General features: G+C 41.9%; 1 protein-coding gene across 5 annotated transcripts in view; it reads left to right on the forward strand.

Annotated features, from left to right (window-relative positions):
• The first annotated feature begins 1,052 nt into the window (after positions 1-1,052).
• APTX (aprataxin) overlaps positions 1,053-24,372 on the forward strand; it is a 36,411-nt gene continuing 13,091 nt past the window's right edge. For 3 of the 5 annotated variants that reach the window (XR_009346385.1, XM_059142197.1, XM_059142198.1), the window contains exons 1-8: positions 1,053-1,311; positions 5,888-6,024; positions 7,943-7,989; positions 8,209-8,511; positions 9,341-9,400; positions 10,212-10,438; positions 16,113-16,216; positions 17,208-17,390. Coding sequence is in view for 4 of the 5 variants with exons in the window: in XM_059142197.1 (XP_058998180.1) it covers positions 5,892-6,024; positions 7,943-7,989; positions 8,209-8,511; positions 9,341-9,400; positions 10,212-10,438; positions 16,113-16,216; positions 17,208-17,362 (1,029 nt within the window). In the remaining variant the exon portion in view is untranslated. Of the gene's footprint in view, positions 1,312-5,887; positions 6,025-7,942; positions 7,990-8,208; positions 8,512-9,340; positions 9,401-10,211; positions 10,439-16,112; positions 16,217-17,207; positions 17,498-24,372 lie in introns of those variants that run through there. The other 2 variants (XM_059142196.1, XM_059142199.1) reach the window with 2 other exon arrangements.

A 24,372-nucleotide genomic window follows, 5' to 3' on the forward strand; every position in this document is an offset into this window, starting at 1 on the left:
CCAAGAATTATATTTTGAGGGCCACATTAGATAATGGCACAAACAACTCTATTAATTTCTATGCATCTATTTGTGATACATTTTTGGTTCTGGGGTCTGTGAAACTCTTAAGTGTTTTTCATGCCTTCATGCTATATGACCCTGTTTCTCTGGCCAGTAATATGCTATAGACAAAGGGCTAGACCTAGTAGGCTGGGCATGGAAATTCTGTCCAATTTTGCACAATATATAGTAAATAAGCCAAAGAGAATAATCCAATCCAATTTTGAATGCGAGACACACTAAGGCAGGTCAGGTCTTAGCAAACGCTAAGAGAAGCTTAATTCTGAGGGAACTGGTCAGGTGACCAGAGCCATCTCATTTTACCTTCAGTAGTGTGAATCACATTCCACCGCCATGAGGGCTGTGGGGTCGCTAACATGCTTCCTGTGCCCCCCTACTTCCTGGTGTGACCCTATTATAAACCTGCACCCGTCTCTTTTCTGTGTTTCCTGAAAGATTCTCTCACCCTGTTTTGATAGCTCTGGTATCTCTATCATACCGTTAACTGCTTTTCTATGAAAGGAAATAATATTCCGTCTTGATCAAGAAATGTTGACTCCTTAAGGTTCGGTCTTTATTTAGAGAAAAATGATAAACTATGCCTTCACTCAGAGATAGGAATTCTTCTATCTGCCAAAATGCCTTCGAATAACTGCAATACATGACTCTTACGGAACATCCCGGAATGGCTATAAAAATCGGTAAACCCATCTCATCCCAGCAGCCTGCTGCTTCTCTCCTCCCTGCTTGCCAGCCAGTTCGTTTAGTAAAGACAGCATTAAAACAACCTTATCAGGTTTCCAGACATTTCTCCCTAGAGAAAAGAGAAAGTCGTTTACAGTTTTGAAAGAGGGCAGGAAAACAGTGCCACAGCAGGTTATTTTCTACAGCGGAAAGGATTGCTTTAAAGGTAGGGAGCGTCTACCAACAAAGGGAGTGCTAAGGCACTGCACAGTTGCCTAGAAACGGCCACAGAGAGGATAGTTGCCTGAAGCCTCTCCGGATTCAGACACAGAGGTGGTAGGGAAGCGGCTCTCGTATAGAGAGAAGTCGTGCTCGTCCCCAATGGGATCGCTGTGGGAAACCGCAGTAAGACCTCGGCGCCGGAGGGACCAATCAGGGCCGACGCTTCCCGATCCGGGCATTGGGAGAGACCCTTTCAGCCAATCTTTGGTCGATCGCTGGCTTGCTCGTGGCGTCATCACGCAGCGCCGGAAGTGGTGAAGCTTCCAAGAGTGTCCTGGGTTTGTCTGTGTCCGCGGTCTCGAGGTAAGGCAGCTCTCGGCCTACCTCCTCTGCTTGCCGGGTGGAAAACCGTAGTTGTGGGCTCTGGTGCGGGGCCGTTACTGCCCTTGAATGATGTTCCTTGAATGACGCTTTTTTGGCTTTTTTTCCGGCCTGGCTTTACAGTGCTTGGGCTCCAGGCGTCTCACTTTGCTCAAGCTCCCGTGGGCCGTTTTTCGGAGGCCCTCTCGTTGGTCGCCGTCCCACCTCACGTTCGTTCACGTGCCCCTCACTCCTCCTGCCCCCACCCCCAGCCCCAGCCTTGGTCACAACGCAGGCAGAAAAAAGATCAGAGAGAGACCTGACTTTTCTGTGTGGATGGGTAGTGATGCCAGCTGTTTACAAGGAGATTATAATTTCATTTGGAGAGTAGAATTACATCCACATTGAGTTCTCAGGGAACTGTGAAGATAAATGGACCACACCCTATGGCAAGATATAGAGAAGACAAGATAGTTCAGTGAAGGCCTCCCTGGAGCAGGTGGGGCTTGGAAATTGAGAAGGATTTGGGATTCTAGGAAGGGGGAAAGGGTATAATCCAATGCCCTCATATTAAGAATGACTTGGGAGACATGACTCAGTACCTCATAGCTTGAGGGATGTATTTGCGCATAAAAATAAATTTATGTGAGTCTGGAGGAAGGGGAGGGTGGGTTCTAGGAAAGGAAGTAGGCGGTGACATAAGTAACCTTTGTGGGGTTAGAGTATGTGGGTCTTCACCTCAAGCCTGAGGAATTTGGGATTTACCAGGCTGGGCAAATTTCTGGGGCTGGGTTGGATATCATGGAAGCCATCAGCCACACGTAGCTATTTAAATGTAAGTTTTAAAAAAATCCAAGAACTTTAGTTCCTCTATTGACCTGGCTACATTTTGGGTGCTTGATAGTCACTTGTTAGCTACGTTATTAGACAATGCAGGTTTACAACACTTCCATTATTGCAAAAAGTTCTACTAGACAGCACAATTCCATGTTATCAAATTGCTGGGCTTGTGTGGCTTATCAGATCACTTTGGTTCCTTAAGATATAACCAGAATTTTTTCCTGACCAATCCCTGGAACTCTGGAATGAAAAGTAGGGAGTTGGAAAACAGAGAGTTAGAATTTATCCTCATAGATGTGAGGATAGGATTGCCCAAAGAGAGGAGCAAAGGACCACATGGAAGAGGAGCCAAAGCAGGGGAAAGAGAAGGAAGGGACAAGAACCTGAATAGGATTATCATTTGGTGACCTACTTGCAAATATATATTATTCTTGCATGCCAAATATTAAGTTCTGGAGATACATTGGTAAGCAAAAAAATGGGCTTGACTTCTATCATAGTACTTGCAGTTTTGGGAGTTTTATTGGATGGACTATTTTAAAGGTTCAGGAGCACCTATCATTATGTACTCCCCCTATTCTAAAATGCTTCATTCCCAGAAATTGGAACTGGAGGCTAATAAAATGGGCCAAAATGTTGCTTAAGGTTAGTTGTGTAAGCATTGTGCAGTCACTGCTTTAGCTTCTCAAGAAGTAGTAAATGGGAACATCATCATAACTTGAGAACTTTGGTGGGAATGAGTGTGTGTATAGGGCAGGAAGGGTAGTTCCTATTATCCTGCAACAGCCAGCCATGCTCTCAGCTACCCATCAGATTGATTCCTGTCCCTGCTCTCAAACTGTGCTCTCTCCACATTTCTTTTGTTATTACTGTGAGTAGTCAGTCACCATGATTTATTTCCCAAAGCCTGATGAAGACATACTTCACTTCTTAGCCCATTAATTGCTGATTCATCAGTTTCCAGCAAGTGCAGACAGATGCTCCTCTGAACACGTAGCATTTAAAAGTGGGACTTGCCTGTAGTATCATCATCATTTGAGGCTCCAGGTTTAAGATTTTAGGTTTACACCTGACTTTTCTTGCTTCTTGTATCCACTCCTTCACAAAGACCTGCTGAACTTTTGGACCTCACTGTGGTCATTATGTTGACAGCCTTGTGACGCTGACTCTAGACTTCTCCACTCCAATCTGCCTACGTACAGCTGTTGTTTCACTTCAGTAGGCAGCTCAATAATTTGGCTGTTGTCTCCTTGTTGATAAGATTAAGTCGAAACTTTTCAGCCTGGTGTTTCAATACCTCTGCCATTTTTTGGTGATTCTCTGGGGCAGCTCCTCTGGGTCAACCAACAAGGTCTGCTTTCTACCCCTCATCCATGGCTTATTGCTGAAATCTGTGTTTTCACTTGTGCCTTTTCTTTTTTTTTTTTTTTTTAAGTTTTATTCGTTTAAGTAATCTCCACACCCAACTTGGGGCATGAACTCATGACCCAGAGATCAGGAGTCACATGCTCTTCCAACTGAGCCAGCCGGGTGTCCCTGGCGCTCATGCTTTTAAAAATGGAATGTCCCCTCCCACTTATTTTCTTATCAGTCCTCTCCGCCTTTTCAGTTGGGTGGTTTCCAAACCCTTTGCTGACTGGTGGAATTTTCTGTAACTTTGCACCTCCTCAGCACTCATTTGCTCACTCCCCTTTACATTATCCTTTCTTTGCAGATGGTAATGAATTTCTGATTTTTAAAAATCTTGTTCCTTTTTTCTTCCCTTTGGACACAGAGCTTGTCCAGAGGCCTCATAAGTGCTGCCTTGCCTACAGAGCACATTTCTCAAAGCGAGGGTATTAGAGGCTTGAGCAATATGTTTCTGGAGGCATCCCCAAGATCCTAGTCCTGTCCCTGCCCATAATTCCCTGCTCTCCCTCTCTGGGTGATCTCATGCTCTCTCTTTGCCTCACCTTCTCTGACGTGTTGATGCCTCTCAAGTATATATATGCAGCCTATTCCTCTCCCTGAGCCTTCTGCCCATATTTCCTACCTTGACCTGTGTATCTTAACCTAGTTGTGTTTCAATCAGAAATTATCCCTTCTTCATTGGCCATTTAACTTCATATTATGTTTTCTTTGTATTTCTCATTGTGGTTAATGGCTATTTCCGAATTAGAAGTCTTGATTTATTTCTGCCTTTACTCCTTTGTCATTCTCCAAATATAGTCGGAAAATTAAGTCTACCATCATGGTTTCTTCTTCTTCCTCTCCATTCCTTTTGTCCTGCCTTTGTTAGGTCTCATCTCTCTCCCAAATTTCTTGTCTCTCCCTTTTACTGATACCCTATGTGGCCATGAAGGTTGTTTTCTTCCTTTCTTTCAGGACTTATTTATTTATTTTAGATACAGAATGCTCACACGCACATGCAGAGGGGGTGGTGAGCAGGATGGGTGGAATCTTTAAGGGGTGGAATCTTTTTTTTTTTTTTTTTTTAAGATTTTATTTATTTATTTGACAGAGAGAGATCACAAGCAGACAGAGAGGGAGGCAGAGAGAGGGGGGAAGTGGGCTCCCTGCTGAACAGAGAGCCTGATGCGGGACTCCATCCCAGGATCCTGAGATCATGACCTGAGCCAAAGACAGAGGCTTAACCCACTGAGCCATCCAGGCCTTAAGGGGTGGAATCTTAAGCAGATGCCTCACTGAGCACAGAGCCAGACACAGTGCTCCATTTTGGGCCCTGAGATCGTGACCTGAGCTGAAATCCAGAGTCGATGCTTAACCAACTGAGCCACCCAGGTGTCCCTAAAGGTGGTTTTCAAAAGAAAACCAGTTCCTTCACTATCGTACAGGTTTGTATTGCACAGGGGGGCCACATTCACACTTTAGACATTGTAGGTTTATATATTTTTTATGACAGTCTTCTGGTAGATGGCAGTAAAATTATTATTCTAATACTGGTGTGTTACAATGATTAAGGATGAAAACCTGATACACATAAAGATGCCCATGGACTGAAGAACATCCTCTATTCCTATGACTTTAATTTTCTGCCAGGCGAACTCTTTCTCACGCTTTAAAACTCAGCATAAATATCCTTTCCTATTAAGCTGTTTTTGATATTCCTTACAAAAGTCAGTTATTCCTTTCCCTGAGCTAGTGCCATATTTAATTAATCCCTTATTATGGTGCTTATCACATTATGTTATAATAATTGATATATGAGTCTATCTGTCCCACTAAACTCCAGGTCCCTCAGATTGGAACATTGTTTAATTATTCTTTTATCCTCAGGGTGTAGGCTAATGGTCAGCACATAGAGTATGTCAATAAACATAAATACTTGATTACTGGGACGCCTGGGTGGCTCAGTTGGTTGGGTGTCTGCCTTCGGCTCAAGTCATGATCCCAGGGTCCTGGGATTGAGTTCCACATCAGGCTCCTTGCTCAGTGGGGAGCCTGCTTCTCCCTCTGCCTGTGTGCTTTCTCTCTCTCACTGACAAATAAAATCTTAAAAAATTTTTTTGATTGCTTAGCCTGATTTAGGCACAGAGATAAATATATACATTATCTTATTTAATTCTCATAAGAGCCTCATGAGTCCTGTCATTGTCATGTTCTACAGGTGAGAAAATTGAGACCTAGGTGAAGTCACTGGTTGATGACGTGTGTGGTAGTGCTGGAGTATGGCTCTGGAGGACTTGTGTGCTAATTTTACCAGTGATTCTGTTGTGTGTGTGTGCTTTTTTTCTCTCAGAGTAATGATGCGGGTGTGCTGGTTGGTGAGACAGGATAACCGGCACCAGCGAATCAAACTTCCACATTTGGAAGCAGTCATGGTTGGGCGTGGTCCAGAGACCAAGATCGTTGACAAGAAATGTTCTCGACAACAAGGTAATTGGTCATAGCAATGCGCAGATTACTGTGTTTTGTTCCTTAGGATAATGATAACCAAAGATGCACATTTCTTGGATGCTATTGGTAGGAGCTTTTTATCTGCCATAAACAAAACTCAGAAACCGTGCTCTATTAGCTAACACCAGGGACCCATTCACCCCTGATTCTCCCCCCTGGAAGTGGTTAATATTCAGTGTTGGGAATAGGCAGGTTCCTTCCTGTTACTATGCGGTTGTGGACCTGAATCCTGTACCCTGCTTTGCCCAGGAAGATTCCTCTCACTGGGCAGTGAGGCAGTTGAATTCTGGGACCTCCAGCCTGAAACCATGTCTGAGAAGTGATGAGGTAGTTCCCTCCTTTACATGATGGCTCACACAGAGGGGGTTATCTTTTTAAGACTTTGGCATCTAGCTCTTGAATTTGCCTTTCCTGGGATTTGATGAAATGAAGGTCCTTAGGAAAAAGCCTTACCACATACCTCATTTTTTTTTTTTCAAAGATTTTATTTATTTATTTGACAGAGAGAAATTACAAGTACACTGAGAGGCAGGCAGAGAGAGAGAGAGAGAGAGAAGGAAGCAGGCTCCCTGCTGAGCAGAGAGCCCGATGTGGGACTTGATCCCAGGACGCTGAGATCATGACCTGAGCCGAAGGCAGCGGCTTAAACCACTGAGCCACCCAGGCGCCCCCTCATTTTTTTTTTTTAATTAATTTTTTATTTTTTATAAACATATATTTTTATCCCCAGGGGTACAGGTCTGTGAATCACCAGGTTTACACACTTCACAGCACTCACCAAAGCACATACCCTCCCCAATGTCCATAATCCCACCCCCACATACCTCATTTTTCACATGTAAACTCTGGACATGCTCACTGCTACCAGGCCCCCACATGTGTGTTCCCCATAACAGGGTTTCTTAGTGCTTAGAGTCTGTAGTGTTGGCTTTTCCTACATGAGTTAATCTAAATGGGGGAAAAAAGCCATATTGAGCTGTCTAGGTCCAAGATACAGAAGCAGACACTGCTTTTCACTTTCTGTCCCCTTTTCACAACAGCAACTGTAAGGACTTGTGTGTCAGCCTGTCTTCTGCCTGTCCTTCCCGGATAGCAGCTGTGGTGTCTCTGCACCCTGTCTCCCCCTAGGAATTTTGTTCACTTCTCTGAACACAAGGGTTTAATGTTATTTTTTCCCCATATATGCTCAGACTGTTCTGTTCCTGCAGTCCTCTTTCTAGAATAATCACTGTGCCTACTAACTTCTCTTTTCCAGGAATGTATCCTTTGGCTTTCTCTACTGAAGGCATTTTATAATTGTATTAAATAGTGGAAGCCTGATGTAATCATGAACCAAGAGTCTGTGAGAGAACTGGGTCCCTTTCCTGACTGTAGAGTTTGTTATCCTGAGTGGGTTAAGGGTGCTGGAATAGCAAGACTTGTGAGGATTCTGTGAAGCTGTTTCATAGGGATATTAGCAAGAGTTAAGGGAGTATGTGTGCTGGTGACATTTTGTGGAAGGATTTGGAGCCCAGCCACCTGTATAACAGGCAATTTTGCTCATAGGCCTTTGAGGAATCCCCAGTCAAGTTGCCTCCTGGAGTGAGGCTTCATTATCCTGCAGGGAAAATAGGAGCAAGTGCTTGGTTCTTTGTGGCATTTAGGTTTAACTTTTTTTTTTTTTTTTTTTTTTTTTTTTTTTTAAAATATTTTATTTATTTATTTGAGAGAGAGACAGTGAGAGAGAGCATGAGCGAGGAGAAGGTCAGAGAGAGAAGCAGACTCCCCATGGAGCTGGGAGCCTGATGCGGGACTCGATCCCAGGAATCCAGGATCATGACCTGAACCGAAGGCAGTCGTCCAACCAACTGAGCCACCCAGGCGTCCCTAGGTTTAACTTTTTTTATATCTCTTTCAGTACAGTTGAAAGCAGAGTGTAACAAAGGATATGTCAAGGTAAAGCAGGTATGTGTATTTGTAATTTGGGTTTCCATTTTATACTTGATGATTTCTTATGCTGTTGATTTTAGAGTGTTTGTGCCAGCCAATTAAAGCTTCTCTGTCATGAGTGGAAGTGAGCATTAAGCATGGTGCCTGGTGTGCTGTAAGTGGTTAACATAGCAGTGGCTATGCTGCTAATGGTATTATTGCTATCATTGTGATTATTTTCTGATTATTCTATAGGTAGGGGTCAATCCCACCAGCATTGACTCAGTCATAATTGGGAAGGACCAAGAGGTGAAGCTGCAGCCTGGCCAGGTTCTCCACATGGTGAATGAACTTTATCCATATATCGTAGAATTTGAGGAAGAAGCAGAGAGCCCTGGTCTGGAAACACACAGGAAAAGAAAGAGGTCAGGCAGCAGTGATTCTATAGAAAGAGATGCTGCCCAGGAAGCTGAGTCCTGTACAGGACTGGAACCTGGGAGTGATCCTAGCCAATCTGCTCTGCCCTCAAAAAAGGGGAAAGATGTATCTACCAAAAAGGTGAGGGCTGTGTGCTTGATGGATGATGTGGAGATTAAATGAGATGTGATGACTGCCTGATTGTTTTGTACACTGTAAAGCCCAGGTATGCATAAGAGGTTATTAACTATGACAAGGCTTATTAACCATGATGAAAGAGTCGTTTGTGTCACCATTCGCTTGAGTGAAGGTCCCTTTGTGTACTTTACTGTTGAATTCCTGAGGTAAGCCACTTGAAGGTAGGGAGATAATGGCTGTGTACTTACCACTGAACTGCTGAAATGGGTCAGTCATATGTTTATCTCTAGAAGGTTAGCCTTGGAGCACTGTTCATAGATCATGTGATTCGCATCCTGATATCAAAGTGGAAGTGTAGTTAGCTGTAGGTGGAGTGGGAGAGGGCGAAGAAGATGCAGTTGACACTTGCATCTCCAGCCTTTGTCTAGACACACAACTGTGAATCCTGTGTAGGAAGAAAATGGAGCTGGTTTAGATTATAAAGGCAAATGATTGAGTAAAGGGGATATAGCTTAATTTTTTTTTTTTTTAAAGATTTTATTTATTTATTTGACAGAGACCACAAGTAGGCAGAGAGGCAGAGAGAGAGGGGGAAGCAAGTTCCCTGCTGAGCAGAGAGCCTGATGTGAGGCTCGAACTCAGGACCCCCAGAGATCATGAACTGAGCCGAAGGCAGAGGCTTAACCCACTGAGCCACCTAGGCGCCCCTAGCTTAATTCTTAAAAACTAATCTCATTACTAAGTTCAGTTGGGCTTTGCTGATGTACAGTATTAACTAATGCTGAATATAACTATTGACATTTGCAATTTATATTGCCCCTTTTTGTTTCAGGAATCATTGGGCCACTGGAGTCAAGGCTTGAAAATTTCTATGCAGGATCCCAAAATGCAGGTCAGAATAACATTTTGGCATTGAAATACACTTCATGTTTTAAGTGGCTAACCCACAGATGTCATAACTACAAATGAAAGCAAAGGAGATCAGTCCTTCTGAATGAGGTTCATTTTATTGGGCTAATTTCTGAGAACAAGTGGTTTTTCCCATTATTAGTAAGTTAGCAACTGGATTCTTTGACGAGAAGCTAAGTTCTTCAAATGAATATCCCCTCTTCTTTGTTCCTTCTAAACTTCTGGGTGTTATTAAGGGAAGTTGTGTTAACCTTAGTAGGGTTTCTTTCAAGGGAGTGTCAGGTAATATATTGTGACTGTAGTTGCTGGGCTGCCCTGGAATTAATAGTCAGGCATCATCCTGGGAGGGGTCTTTGAGTTCTTAAATTACATCCTGGGTGACAAGGAGCCAGATCTGATAGGGCTTCTTGGAACACATGCTGTGATAAATGGTTTACTGGGTTAGAGTGGAGAAGGGTGCATTTGAATTAATGTTGAAAGGATGTTCCATCAGATCCTTAGGAACTATTTTGTACTGTGCGTTTTCTGTGTATTCTTTGTAGTGTGGTGATTGAAAACACACACTCTGGAGTCAACTAGACCTGGTTTACAATCGTAGACGTCCCACTTTGTTAGCTATGTGACTTTGCAAGACACTCACCCAAGTGTCAGCTCTCATCTGACAAAACTGCGATATGGAAACCTTTCACTTAAGACTGTGTTGGGAATTAAGTGAGTTAGTGAATATGACAGCACTTGGCGTGCAGAAGATGTGTGGTAGATGTCTGTTTCCTTCTCTTATGCCCCTCTTCTAGATTTACAAAGATGAGCAGGTGGTGGTGATTAAGGATAAATATCCCAAGGCTCGTCACCATTGGCTGGTCTTACCATGGGCTTCCATTTCCAGTCTGAAGGTTGTGACCAGGGAACACCTTGAGCTCCTCAAACACATGCACACTGTGGGGGAAAAGATGATCACAGATTTTGCTGGGTCCAGCAAACTCCGCTTCCGATTGGGTTACCATGCCATTCCCAGCATGAGGTAAGTGTTGTGGGTAGTGCTAGCGCATTCTTGTTCTGTCTGGGCAGACAGATGGATTCAGCCTGATAGTCCTGTGCTGGTATATCAGCCTGTGCTGATAGTCCTGAGGCCCAGGGAACTCGGGTGGGATGTTTCCAAGGAAGGTGGGCTGAAACTTCCATCCTTCTGCCTGACTTGCCTGTAATTTTTTGTGCCTGTGACTTTTATTAGATTTTTCAGAAACATCTATAAACCTCTAAATGATTAAGGATCATTGCTTTGAAGGAGACAAACATCACTGACTTTTGTCTTGACAGCTCAGTAGACCTAGGGTTTAAAATAAAATGAGAGAAAAATATAGAGCCTGTTTGCCTTTGGCTCATACCCAGAAGGACTCAGAAAGGAATAACTGAGTCTTTTTAAAGAATGCAAGCAAGGCAGATCTCCATAGCTCTTTAGAGCTAAGCAACAAGATAAGCAGACTAATTGGATTTTGGAGTTTTTATCTTGTATTTGTTCATTTGTTTTTTTGGGGATAAAATAAACCTAACAAAATTTACCATTTTAACTGTTTTTAAGTATACAGTTCTTTGGCATTAAGTCCATTTACATTGTTGTGCAACCATCACCATCATTTGCTTCTCGAACCTTTTTCATCTTCCCAAACTGCATCCCATTCCCCTACAGTCTCTGGCACTTACCATTCTACTTTCTGTTTCTATAAATTTGACTACTTTATGTGCTTCATGTAAGTGGAATCATACAGTGTTTGTCTTTTCATGACTAGTTTATTTTATTTACGATAATGTCTTCAAGGTTCATCTCTGTTGTAGCATGTGTCAAATTTTCTTTTGGTTATTTTTTTTAAAGTGCCCAACATTCTTCACATTTTATTCAGGTAATTATGACTTATGTGATGGACCACTTTAACCAAATGAATTTTTTGTGCCACATTTTTTTCGCCATCAGTACTCTTTTTTTTAAAATGAGGCATAACTTATATGCAACAAATTCACAGATTTATGGTTTGGTCAGTTTTGACAAACATATATACCATGTAACATCACTCTGATAAAAATACAGAACATTTCTGTCATATCCCAAGTTCCCTTGCACTTCTTTTCAGTTAATCCACCCCTCAACCCTAAAGCGTTGTTCTGATTTCTTTCTGCATAGGTTAGTTTTGCCTATTCTAGAACTTTACATAAGTGGAATCATACAATGTATACTTTTCTTCTATCGGACCTTTTTGAGCATTATTATTTTGAGATTCATGTATGTTGTTGTGTATGTCATGCACATCCTTCATTTTTTCGGTCTTCAGTAAATTCCTAGAAATGAAGTTGCTAGGTCACAGGGTTGATGTATGTTGGGCCTCATTTTAAAAAAGGCAGTTGATCCTTGAGCAATATAGCATTGAATTGTGCCAGTCCACCTATATGCACATGTTTTTTGATACAATAAAATACTGTAAATGTATTTTCTTTTCATTGTGACTTTAACATTTTCTTTTTTTTAATTTTTATTTATTTATTTATTTATTTTAAAGATTTTATTTATTTATTTGACAGAGAGAGATCATAAGTAGGCAGAGAGGCAGGCAGAGAGAGAGAGGAGGAAGCAGGCTCCCCGCTGAGCAGAGAGCCCGATGCGGGACTCGATCCCAGGACCCTGTGATCATGACCCGAGCCGAAGGCAGCGGCTTAACCCACTGAGCCACCCAGGCGCCCCTAACGTTTTCTTTTCATTGCCTTACTTTTCGTAAGATTTCAGTATATAATATACGTAGCATGCAAAATATGTGTTATGGACTGTTGCTGTTATTGGTGGGGCTTCTGGTCAACAGTAGGATATTAGTAGTTTTGGGGGAGTCAAAAATTATATTTTTGGATTTTTGATCGTGTGGGGGGTCAGTTAAGGATCAGTTGTATGTAATTTTTTATTGTTAAAGCCTTATTCAGAAATTTAGGGCAGAAGTCACCCATAATCGTAATCCTATTTCTCCAGTGCTGCACAGCCCATGGCTAAAAGAATCTTTGATTGTAGAGTGCTTTTCACATGGTAATCTCAGTGTCCATACTTTTTTTATGTAATAAATAGTTATTCCAAGAATTTTAAAAAGAGCTGTGGCAACTGTGGGTGGGAAGCAAAATGAGCAGTAAGTTGCCGTTTTACATATTCTTTTACGATCACTATTTATAATTTTGAATAAACACCATAGAAAGGAAAAGGTAACATGTTTTTTTCTTGTAAAAGTAATGTATTTTCCATTTAGAAAATATAAAAAAAGTGTGAAGCAGAACAAAGATCTTCCATAATATCACCACTAATTAAACTCTAGATCTCATTTGAATTTCACCTTTTTTATTTTTTAATATTTATGTTTTTCTGCTCCAGGATCTAATCCAGGATACTGCATTGGATTTATTTGTTGTCTCTCCTTAGTTTCCCCTAACTTATGACACTTCTTCATCCATTCCTAGTTTTTATGATCTTGACACTTTCGATGATTACTGGTTTGTTTTATAGGATATCTCTCATTTTGGGTTTATCTGATATTTTTTCTGATTAGATTGAGGTTACACCTTTTTTTTTTTTTAATTCCCCAAATACCACAGAGGTGATGTTGCTTCCTTCTCAGTACATCATATCAAGGAGTAGGTGATGTTAAGATGGCTTATTATTATTATTATTTTTTAAAGATTTTATTTATTTCTCAGAGAGAGAGAGAGCACAAGCAGGCAGAGTGGCAGGCAGAGGCAGAGAGAGAAGCAGGCTCCCTGTGAGCAAGGAGCCCAATGTAGGACTTGAACCCAGGGCCCTGGGATCGTGACCTGAGCCAAAGGCAGCTGCTTAACCAACTAAGCCACACAGGTGTCCCTGGCTTATTATTGATATTAACCTTGATCACTTTGTTATGGTGATGTCTGCCACATTTCTCTCCTCAAAATTACTATTTTTCCCTTTGTTATTGATGAATGTCTTGGATAGTTAGGGACTATGCTAGGATCTTGTTTCTCCCCCAAACTTTTGCCCAGTGATTTTAGCATTTATTGGAAAGTCTTGCCTGCGAGAGTTATTACTGTGGTGTTTACCTACTGGTGATTTTATGTTTCCATCATTTTCTTTAATTTGTTAATTAGAATTCTTCTGTATGAAAGAGTTGTCCCTTTCCCCCAGTATGTATTTATTCAGCTATTTGTCAGTGTGGACTTACGGATATTTATTTTATTCTATAGGTTTTTTTTTTTTTAAGATTTTATTTATTTATTTGACAGACAGAGATCACAAGTAGGCAGAGAGGCAGGCAGAGAGAAGGGGGGAAGCAGGCTCTCTGCTCAGCAGAGAGCCCAGTGTGGGGCTCGATCCCAGGACCTTGAGATCATGACCTGAGCTGAAGGCAGCGGCTTAACCCACTGAGCCACCCAGGCGCCCATATTCTATAGGTTTTAATTTAGCCTATCATTATTCATTTTGTTGCTCAAATTGTTCTAGCTTTAGTCCTTGGAAGCTCCTTTAAGTTGGGTCCTGAATCATTTGACAGGGCCCCAACATTTTTTGAACACTTCTTTATTTTCTGGAACAAGACGTTCCAGGCTCATTGTGTATTTTTCCTGTTCTAGCCCTGGAATGAAACTTTTATTTTATTTAGTTCCTTTTATTGGAGATATTTATAAACCAAGACTTGGATACTAGATTTCTATATTGAGAGAAGTTGGTTGATCCCAGAGTATTTTTGCTCCTAGGTCCTTTCACAGATAGGGCCAGGAAGTACATGAATGAATCTTAATCCACACAGATACACACACCTCCCTGTTTCTTTATCTACTTGTGTATGTATATGGAAAACGACATATTTATACTGATATCTCTGACTCCAGTTTAATTCTGCAAGTTTTATTCTTGTCTCCCCCTTTCCTTTATTTTAGTTTCTTTCTCCAAGGGTGAAAAATCTGGCTCTCATTAGCTCTAATAAATTCACTTTCCTGTTTGGTCTTAGTATATACATAAAGTAGTTACAGAATTGCTAACTGTTAACCCCTGTGAGAAAGACATTCACTCACAGTATTTCTATATAGTTCTTTCCATCTTTATGGTATCCTAGTTTTCCAAAGTTCATTTCCCTAGTTATTTTCTTCCTGACCCCCTTCAGTGTGGTTCCCTTCGTTTGTAATACTGTTAGGTTTATTGTTTGTTACTGCCTTTATTCCATTTTGGATTCCTGGATATATTGGTTGGTTTTGATTATTTATTGGGAGAATAGAACAGAATGATTCTAAGAGTCAAATTTATGCAAAAAGGCATCCTACAGGTTTAACAAGTCCAAAAGAGAACTCTTGGTTTTCTGCCCCAAACCTGCTTTCCTTTCAGCTGCTGCATCTCTGTAAGTGGCACCTCCCCCAAACCACATCCAGTCCATTAGGAAGTCCTGTTGGTTCCACTGCAAACTATATTCCAGACACTACAGCTCTAATCTAAGGCGTGATTATTTCTGTAGTAGTTTCCTAACTTGTCTCTGTATCCATTCTTACCCTCTTTAGAGTTCTTTCCCTGCAGGGCAGCCCAGAGTGATCTTTTAAAAGTGAAAATCAGGGACAATATAAGCAGAATACACTGTAGACTTCCTGTCAGCCTGTAAGATTCTTTTTTTTTTTTTTTTAAGGATTTATTTATTTATGTATTTATTTGACAGACAGAGATCACAAGTAGACAGAGAAACAGGCAGAGAGAGAGGGGGAAGCAGGCTTCTTGCCGAGCAGAGAGCCCGATGTGGGGCTCGATCCTAGGACCCTGAGATCATGACCTGAGCAAAAGGCAGAGGCTTAATCCACTGGGCCACTTAGGCGCCCCAGCCTGTAAGATTCTTTATGTTCTGACTCCTACCTAGTCTCTGTTTCTCGGCTGGAACCATTCCGGCCTTACCTATCACCTTTCTGTTCCTTAGTTGCAGCAAGTTCTTTTTTATCTTAGGGTCTTTGCACTTGGATCCCCAAAATATTCTTTCTCCAGATCTTTGCTTGCCTGACTGCTTACTCAGCTTGAATCACTGCCTGGAGTGACCTTCCCCAAACACTATAGCTAAAGAGGTAACTTCTAACCCCTGAGCACTCTGTGTCCCATTTCCCTGGTTTATGTTTTTCCTTAAAAATGTTGATGATTGGGGTGCCTGGGTGGCTAAGTGGGTTAAAGCCTCTGCCTTCGGCTCGGGTCATGATCTCAGGGTCCTGGGATCGAGCCCCACATCGGGCTCTCTGCTCAGCGGGGAGCCTGCTTCCCCCGCCCCCCACCCACCCACCTCTCTGCCTACTTGTGATCTCTCTCTCTGTGTGTCAAATAAATAAATAAAATCTTAAAACCACCCCCCCCACAAAGAAACCAAAAAAACCAATGTTAATGATTTGAATTTTCCCCATATATTTTTATTTTCAAAAATTGTCTTTTTTTATTAGACTATAATTATAAGGGCAGAGGCCTTTCTCATTTTGTTCACTGCTAAATTCCCAATGCTAGAATAATGCTTGGCTCTAGTAGGTACTTAGTGAGCATTAAATGTTCTTAAGTGAATGATTGAATGAATTGGATTAAATGGAAACACTAGCAATATTTTGTATACCCATATTTTTATTGTTTGTCATTTTGACTAAGCCATAGCTTTTAATGGATTTAATGATCATCTTCCTTCTCTCTCAACTAGCCATGTACACCTTCATGTGATCAGCCAGGATTTTGATTCTCCTTGCCTTAAAAACAAAAAACATTGGAATTCTTTCAATACAGAATACTTCCTAGAATCACAAGGTAAACAGAGTTCTTTAGTTTTCACATTTGTTTCATTTTCTCAGCTCTTCTTTTTTTTTTTTTTTTTTTTTTTTTTTTTTTTTAAAGATTTTTATTTATTTATTTATTTGACAGAGAGAAATCACAAGTAGATGGAGAGGCAGGCAGAGAGAGAGAGAGAGGGAAGCAGGCTCTCCACTGAGCAGAGAGCCCGATGTGGGACTCGATCCCAGGACTCTGAGATCATGACCTGAGCCGAAGGCAGCGGCTTAACCCACTGAGCCACCCAGGCGCCCTCTCAGCTCTTCTTATATTTGATTTAGTTGTTTCCCTAGATAATTACCTGACCGCAAAAGCCCACATACAACTTTGTGTCCCTATAGAGACCCATTAAAAGAAACTGGATTATTTGAATTGAGTAGTGTTGCCACTTTGCTTTGAGCAGCCTTCTTGAAGGGGCGGGGGTGGACCTAGAAAGCTGTTATGTCAGAGCCAGAAAGGTGTTTTATTGTAACAACAGGGGACTTAAAGGTTGTCCTGAGAATTATCAGAGTTCAGGGATGTGAAAGCTCTCAACAATTGTCTTTTCTGCCATCAGCTGGATAGGAGCTTGGGGGCTGCCTCATGTCATGAGTGATTAATTAACAGGGGAGGGCTGTGTATATGGAAGAGGGCATTTCCCAGTGTGTATACTGTGCACCTGCAGTATGCTGGGCATTAATGATGGCAGCTACCAAACGCTTACCAGCGGTAAAGCACTGTGGTAAGCGCTTGACATAATAACATGGGTTGCTTACAGTGTGTCCCAAAGGAATGTAATTATTTCAGAAACAGGTTGCTCAGATTTAGAATCTGATCAAACGCATTTTCCCCACAGTGATTTTAACCTCAAGTTTACTAGCTTTAGGATACCTGGCATGTTTTTATTTGGAGTCACATTTGCTTTTCTGGGGGTTATCTTACATTGGCTTTTCAGAGTAGGTGGGCTTTGAACGTTTTTCTTTGTTTGCAGCTGTGATAGAGATGGTACAGGACACTGGCAGAGTGAGTGTCCGAGATGGGACGCCTGAGCTCTTGAAGCTGCCTCTCCGTTGTCATGAGTGTCAGCAGCTGCTGCCTTCCATTCCTCAGCTGAAAGAGCATCTCAGGAGGCACTGGCCAAAGTGATTCCATGGAGCCTGGACTTTTGCAGCAGGTGTGGCTGATTGTTTAGAACAAATTCCTTGCACCTTGCACCTGTTCTGGATTGCCTGTGAACTTTTATTTCTTGAATTAAAACATGCAGCCTTTTTTTAAAACAAAGCTTCTGTTCCTGAGTGGGTACAATATGGGGTGGCTTGAAGTAGTTTAGGAATTAGGAATTTGGGTTTATCATGGATGTGTTCTCTGGTGATGGTGGCTGGGCCAGGCCTGACCCCCAGTCTCCAGGATCCATGTCAAGTATGACTAATGAGGGGCAAAGCCATGTTCAGACTGACCTAATGGAAGATATGGGAGAGGGTGGGCTATATATTTCTGTCCGTGCGTTTAATCCTTTCTCCCCAGAGGCATGTGGTACCTTCATCAGAGCAGCTAAAGAGGTCTCATATTTATCCTGAAAGCTCAAGTTGGTCTTATTCTCTGATATTAATCTATTCTGTAATATTCTTTCCCTTTACTTTCTTCATGGAGAAACTTAGTTGCTTCTGTCTTTTCTATCTTCATCTGTCTTTTCTGCCCTTTCTATCCAAAACCACCAATGCTCCCTTCTCAGGAAGTGTGTCTCACCAGTTCTTACGCACTTTAAGCAAACAGGCTACATGAGGGGGTGGAGAGATGGGGTTTTCTAATATCAGGGGTTACTGGCTGGTGAGGAAATACTTGGCCAAATGTTCATCAGGTTCGGCTGTCAAGCCTTCTTGCTGATCTGCTTGGATCTTTCTTTCTTTTTTTTTTTTTAAAGATTTTATTTATTTGACAGACAGAGATCACAAGTAGGCAGAGAGGCAGGCAGAGAGAGAGGGTAGGGGAAGCAGGCTCCCTGCTGAGTGAGAGCCCGATGTGGGGCTCAATCCCAGGACCCTGGGATCATGAACTGAGCTGAAGGCAGAGGCTTTAACCCACTGAGCCACCCAGGTGCCCCTGCTTGGATCTTTCATCTGGAAGTTAAGTTTATTTGTTTGGGGCAGCTTTCTTAGGTAGTTGAAACTGTTGGGAGTTCAGGTAACAGTCCCAGATTTAGTTTGAAGCATGCAGAGGTCACTGTAGACTGAAAAGTTGCACAGAACCCCATAGCTTCATTTTTCACTCAGAGAAAATTTAGATGGCACTGTTGGAGCATTTTTATTTTTGGTTAATGTCAGAACTGAAGGTGAAGGGAATTCTAAAATGTTTCTAATTACATTGGTGATGTATTTGAGGATGTGATTCTTTTTGCTCTTGAGTTAAAAAAAAAATACCCCGTGGGATGCCTGGGTGACTCAGTTGGTTGAGCAGCTGCCTTCGGCTCAGGTCATGATCCCGGCGTCCTGGGATCGAGTCCCACAACGGGCTCCTTGCTCGGCGGGGAGCCTGCTTCTCCCTCTGCCTCTTTCTGCCTGTGCTCGCTCTCTCTCTCTGATAAATAAATAAAATCTTTAAAAAAAAATACCCTTAATAATAACATCTCTCTGGAGAAAAACCTCAATCTGTAGAGACCACATTTAACCTCAGTCTTTCACAAACAAACAAGGTGTTACAGTGGTTTCTTGGTGAGCATGGGTATAGTCATAATTAGTAGTAATTAATGATTACACTTGATTACTGTGTAACATTTGCTCAGCTTCTGTGTGTCTGGGCATTATGCTAAACACTTTGTTCAAATTATTTAATTTACATCTCCCTGTATGTAATTCTGTGGGGTAGGTACCTTCGTGATGACCCTTTAAAGGATAAAAATTTAATCATCTATAAAGGTTGCTGGGCTTCAAAGTTGGTCTTAGTTCTGGTGTGCCAAACTCATTTTCCCTATTAGTTGAAGAATATAAACGTAATACTAACCATTAGGAGCCATAGACCCCCAGGGGCCTTTGCTGATCAAAAGTTCTCCATGGCATTTTAATGATTTCTCTGAGGATTGTCAGTTCCTTTAAAGCACCCTTTTCACATCTGATGCCTAAAAGCCCCTAGAAACCTTGAATACTTCCTAAAGGTATACTCCATAGATGCCTGAGATCAGAATTGCTAGTTTCATTTTATAACCTGAATCACAATCCCTTGGGCCTAGGAACCTGTATTATAAAACAGGCATTCAGTGGGTACCTGAGTGGCTCAGTTGGTTAAGTGTCTGACTCCTGATTTTTCTCTTGGGTCATGATCTCAGGGTCATGATATTGAGCCCCACATTGGGCTCCGTGCTCAGCATGGAACCTGCTTGGGAGTCTTGTTCTCCCTCTCCCTCTACCCCTCCTCCTCCTCAAGTACTTTCTCTCTCTGTCAAAACAAACAAACAAACAAAAAGAACAAAAACATTCAGGATGACTGTTATTCATACTAAAGTTTGGGAACCACAGTATAAATGAATTTCTGGCTTCAAAGCACCTTGCACTTCTGAAACTCCTGGATTTGACTCTGCCCTGTGAAGATACACACATCATTTTCTGGTTGCCTTGCTGGGCTAGTTGTAGGCTTTCCTTCCCTTTGCAGGGTCAGTTTTATTTCAGGATCCAGGGAAACCCTGGGCATTAGATAAGGGAGAATGAGTTATTATTGGGACCAATGCTTTGTTTCTTTAGGGATTGGGAAGAGGCCCTCGGGCCCCATGCTTTCAGGGCTGCGGCCTAGAGCTGATGACTCTTCCTCTTGAGTGACTCCCATTTCTTCCTCCTGCTCAGAGGGCAGTCTCAAAGGTGTGACCTGGGATCTGTGATGAACTCATCTAACCTTAGGCTCAGAACATATATATTTTTCTTCTTCTGGGTATGTCTCTGAGACATCCAGGTACAAGTGCTCCTTTCAGGGACCAGACCATAGTTGAGATGGTCACTAAGTCCTTGCAGTTTCAGGGATGTTTTCTGGAGCCTGGAATGTTAGTCAGTCACATATGCTGGATATGGCTGGATATCAGAGATTCAGGGCTGATCTGTGTCAGAATTGGCCTAACTGCCTCTATCTCAGTAACTATAACTTTAAGATTTCCACAGTGCTCTGAAGATTATTCTGTAGATAAGAATAAAAAATATGATGAAGCCTATGAAGTTCACTCCCCAGAATAATGTAGGTATACATATCTTATGTACCCTTGAAGTTGCTTCCATAGATTCCCTAGGGGTCTGTGGACCCCAACTTAAGAACCTCTGCTCTGGAGAAAAAAGTCATCACTAAGCATCTGGGATTTTAAGAGGTGTCTGGAATCACTATGGAGGACTAGGGGAGAGACCTCATCTCTAGGATGTCCCTGGGATGCTCTCCTTTGATCTCAATGCTCCTCCGTCAGCGTTTGGCACATGTACATCCTGAGGGCTTATGACTTCTGGCTCTAGTTCAGCCACCACATGGAGACAGGACTCTTGGGAAATAGAGAAATTCTCAACCGGTCTGAGGGGTTCAGGAACTGTGGCTGACAGACTTACCGTGAGCTATCTAAAAGGCAGTGAATCTACACTCCTAAAAGCAGTAATCTGCATTAATAGATCAGCTACATCGTGATTGTATCCCAGGATAGTGGGAGTTGCAATATCTCCTGGGTACAGTAGGTTAACAGTCCAAACTATGCTGGACTCTGTAAGTAATCCCTGACTACAGCAAAGATTTCATTGAGGCCTCAGCCAGTGTACTTGTGAATTGTAGAACATTTAGCTAAACTTCAGAGACGGTGCCCAGTGAACTTTTTAAACATAGGTATTGCAAGAACATTCAATTTAATTTTCTACCTTATCAACAATGCTATGTAGCTTAGCATATTGATATTAAAATAAAAATGAAAATATTTGATAAGAAACTGCAATCAAGTAGAAACTATATCACAGTGAGATATAATGAAGGGAAATTTTGGAAGAATGAGGTGACCACCTCTACATTTTTTGTTCAGCCAGGCTACTCTGACCTTGAGTCATTGAATTTTTGGGACAGGAGATGTGAAGAATGACTTTGAGGGGCCAGGAAAAGGGCATGAAATATTGAGGTATATAGATCCTTTACCACCCCCTCTCTCAAGTGGGCTTTTGTTATATTCTCACTAGAAAAAGTGATCTTTCTTTGCCTTTTATCCCAGATGTATTATTATGTTACAATTGAATGGAGTCTTCTCAAGGTACAGGGCATACTGGGATGAAAAAGCGGAGCAAATGCATATAACTCATACTTGGGACTCCCAAGTTGTATTTTCATCCATTAGGGGTTATCCTCTTCTACCTTAGCCCCATCATAGCCAGGCAAGGCAGCAGTTTTATTAAAATAAAATGGTCAAATATTATTCGGTTACTTTAACCCTAGCCAAGAAGCCAGTTTATAATTGAGTTCTTTTGTTACTTAAAGAGTAGGTAGTATGATGACTGAGATGAACTGCAACTCGAAACTGAGCAAGTGAATACTTTATATGAGACCATGAAGAGTAGACCTTAAATAGTTTATAACAGATCTTAAGTCAGAGCTGGAGGAAAGGGCCCTCAAATTGCATTAGACTCTCTGAACTAGAGTAATCTATTCTTTATATCTTTTCATTTATTATTATTATTATTATTAGCAAATAAACTCTACCATCAAGGAATGAGTTTTGGGTTTTAGAGTATACTAATTAGTGGTCTGATGCATTATTAGCATTGTTTAGGCCATTGTTGAATGACTCATCAAATGAGAGCCACACTCAAGGGCCAGAGTGTTCCCTTGTCAGCAGCTGCTATCTACCCAAACCTCAGGGAAGGGAATGTGAGCCTGTGGAGCAGTGGAAAGGAGATTAGGAGTTTAGACCTCTAAGATTCTGGGCCATTCACTACTCAACTCATTTCCCTTTTCCATTTAAAAAATTTATTTTGAGACCAGCTATTTCAACTTCTTCAATTTTTAGAAGGCAGCTGGGACTTGGAGATTTAAGGGGCTCATTTAGCAATTTAAACCAGATCTTGGCCTTTATTGCAGTACTCCTCTCGACTCTTCCCAGATCCTCTTAGACACTGGCGCTTTTATTTGTTTGTTTGTTTTTTTATTTATTAAGTAAATTCTGCCCCCAACGTGGGACTTGAGCTCACAATCCCAAGATAAAGAGTCCCATGCTTTACTGATTGAGCCAGCCAAGTGCCGTAGACAGTGACATCTTGAGAATAAGGGTTAGCTGCTCTCCTAAGTCCCACTTGCTTCCGTCCTGCTTCATAATATTTTTTTCATGTAAATGTAGAGTATGAAAAAAAAATCACCATAGGCTTATATTTGAGGCTCAGCTGTGTTCCATGTTAGCTATGTGGCACTAGGGAAGTCATTTAACCCCTGTGGCCTCAATTTCATCGTCTATCAAATGGAAATAAAATATGTACCTCCCAGGTTGACTGAGGATTAAACAAGCATAAACATGAAAGGGCCAGGCACTGGGGTGGTCCAGCTCTCAATCCTATCTCCTCTGCCACACTCGAACCCCATCTGATCTGTAAAGCCTTGGTGAATATTCTTTCAAGCAAGCCCTTTTCCCCTTCTAGCTTCGGTTTTATATATTTAAAACCAGAGCCTTGGATTAGATTATATTTAAGGTCCTCTGTGTAAGATTTGAGTCCTCAGCCTTCAGGTGATTAGTTCCCATTGCTCTGTCTTCAAGGTCTTTTTCCCCCACTAAGACTGAAATTGGCAGATGAGCTTTCTTTCTTTCTTTCTTTTTTTAAATTTTTTGTAAACATATAATGTATTTTTATCCCCAGGAGTACAGGTCTGTGAATCGCCAGGTTTACTCATTTCACAGCATTCACCATAGCACATACCCTCCCCAATGTCCATAACCCCACCCTCCTTTTCCCAAACCCCCGCCCCCCAGCAACCCTCAGTTTGTTATGTGAGATTAAGAGTCACCTTAGGTTTGTCTCCCTCCCAATCCCATCTTGTTTCATTCATTCTTCTCCTACCCCCTTAACCCCCCATGTTGCATCTCCACTTCCTCATATCAGGGAGATCATGTGATAGTTGTCTTTCTCCGATTGACTTATTTCGCTAAGCATGATGCCCTCTAGTTCCATCCACGTCATTGCAAATGGCAAGATTTCATTTCTTTTGATGGCTGCATAATATTCCATTTTGTATATATACCACATCTTCTTTATCCATTCAGGCAGATGAGCTTTCTAAAGTGCAAGAAATTCTTTGCACTTATGCATTAACCTGTAAAGTAAGTTTTTAAAGAAGTCTTCATTTCCCCCACTTTATGTTGATTCTGAACCTATGGGAAAGGCAAAGGGCATAACTGAATCTAGGGGTTTAAATGATGCCATTAAACTCCCTTTTCATCTCAGTTCTGCTTTCCTTTGTTGCCTCTGTCCAGGGAGCAGCACAAATAGCTTCTGGCTGCAGGCGGAGAGAGCTGGATCCTTCCCATCCATCCCCCCTCCACATTTCTGCCAAAGCACAGGAAGCATCCTGACTTCTTTGATTAAGTCACATAATCATCTCTAGAATAATCACTGTGTCTCTTTGGTGGATGGCATACTCTGGCCATCTCAAGAAATAGGACCATCTTGAGGTGAGGGGTGGAGGGCCTCACTAGAATTTCATGGAAGGAGGAGGAGCAGTTTGCAAAACACTAGTTGTTTACCACTCGTGGGCTGCACGTGTAATTCCCATAGCTGGGAACTTCTTTGGCCCCACACTGTTGCCGTTGGATCTAAGACTAAAAAGGAGGCAAACGGTCTTGGACTTGTGGCAGCTACAAGTTGAAAAGTTGACAAAATCCACTGCCCCCACTGCTGACCTGTATTTGCCTTGATTGGAAGAAAAACTGGATCATATTTTCAAATTTAATGATTAGTTACTGGCCAAGGACCTTTTTTTTTTTTTTTTTAAATTTTCAGCATAACAGTATTCATTATTTTTGCACTACACCCAGTGCTCCATGCAATCCATGCCCTCTCTAATACCTACCACCTGGTTCCCCCAACCTCCCACCCCCCGCCCCTTCAAACCCCTCAGATTGTTTTTCAGAGTCCATAGTCTCTCATGGTTCACCTCCCCTTCCAATTTCCCTCAAC

This window comes from Mustela lutreola, chromosome 12, assembly GCF_030435805.1.
Source record: "Mustela lutreola isolate mMusLut2 chromosome 12, mMusLut2.pri, whole genome shotgun sequence".
Taxonomy (NCBI): domain Eukaryota; kingdom Metazoa; phylum Chordata; class Mammalia; order Carnivora; family Mustelidae; genus Mustela; species Mustela lutreola.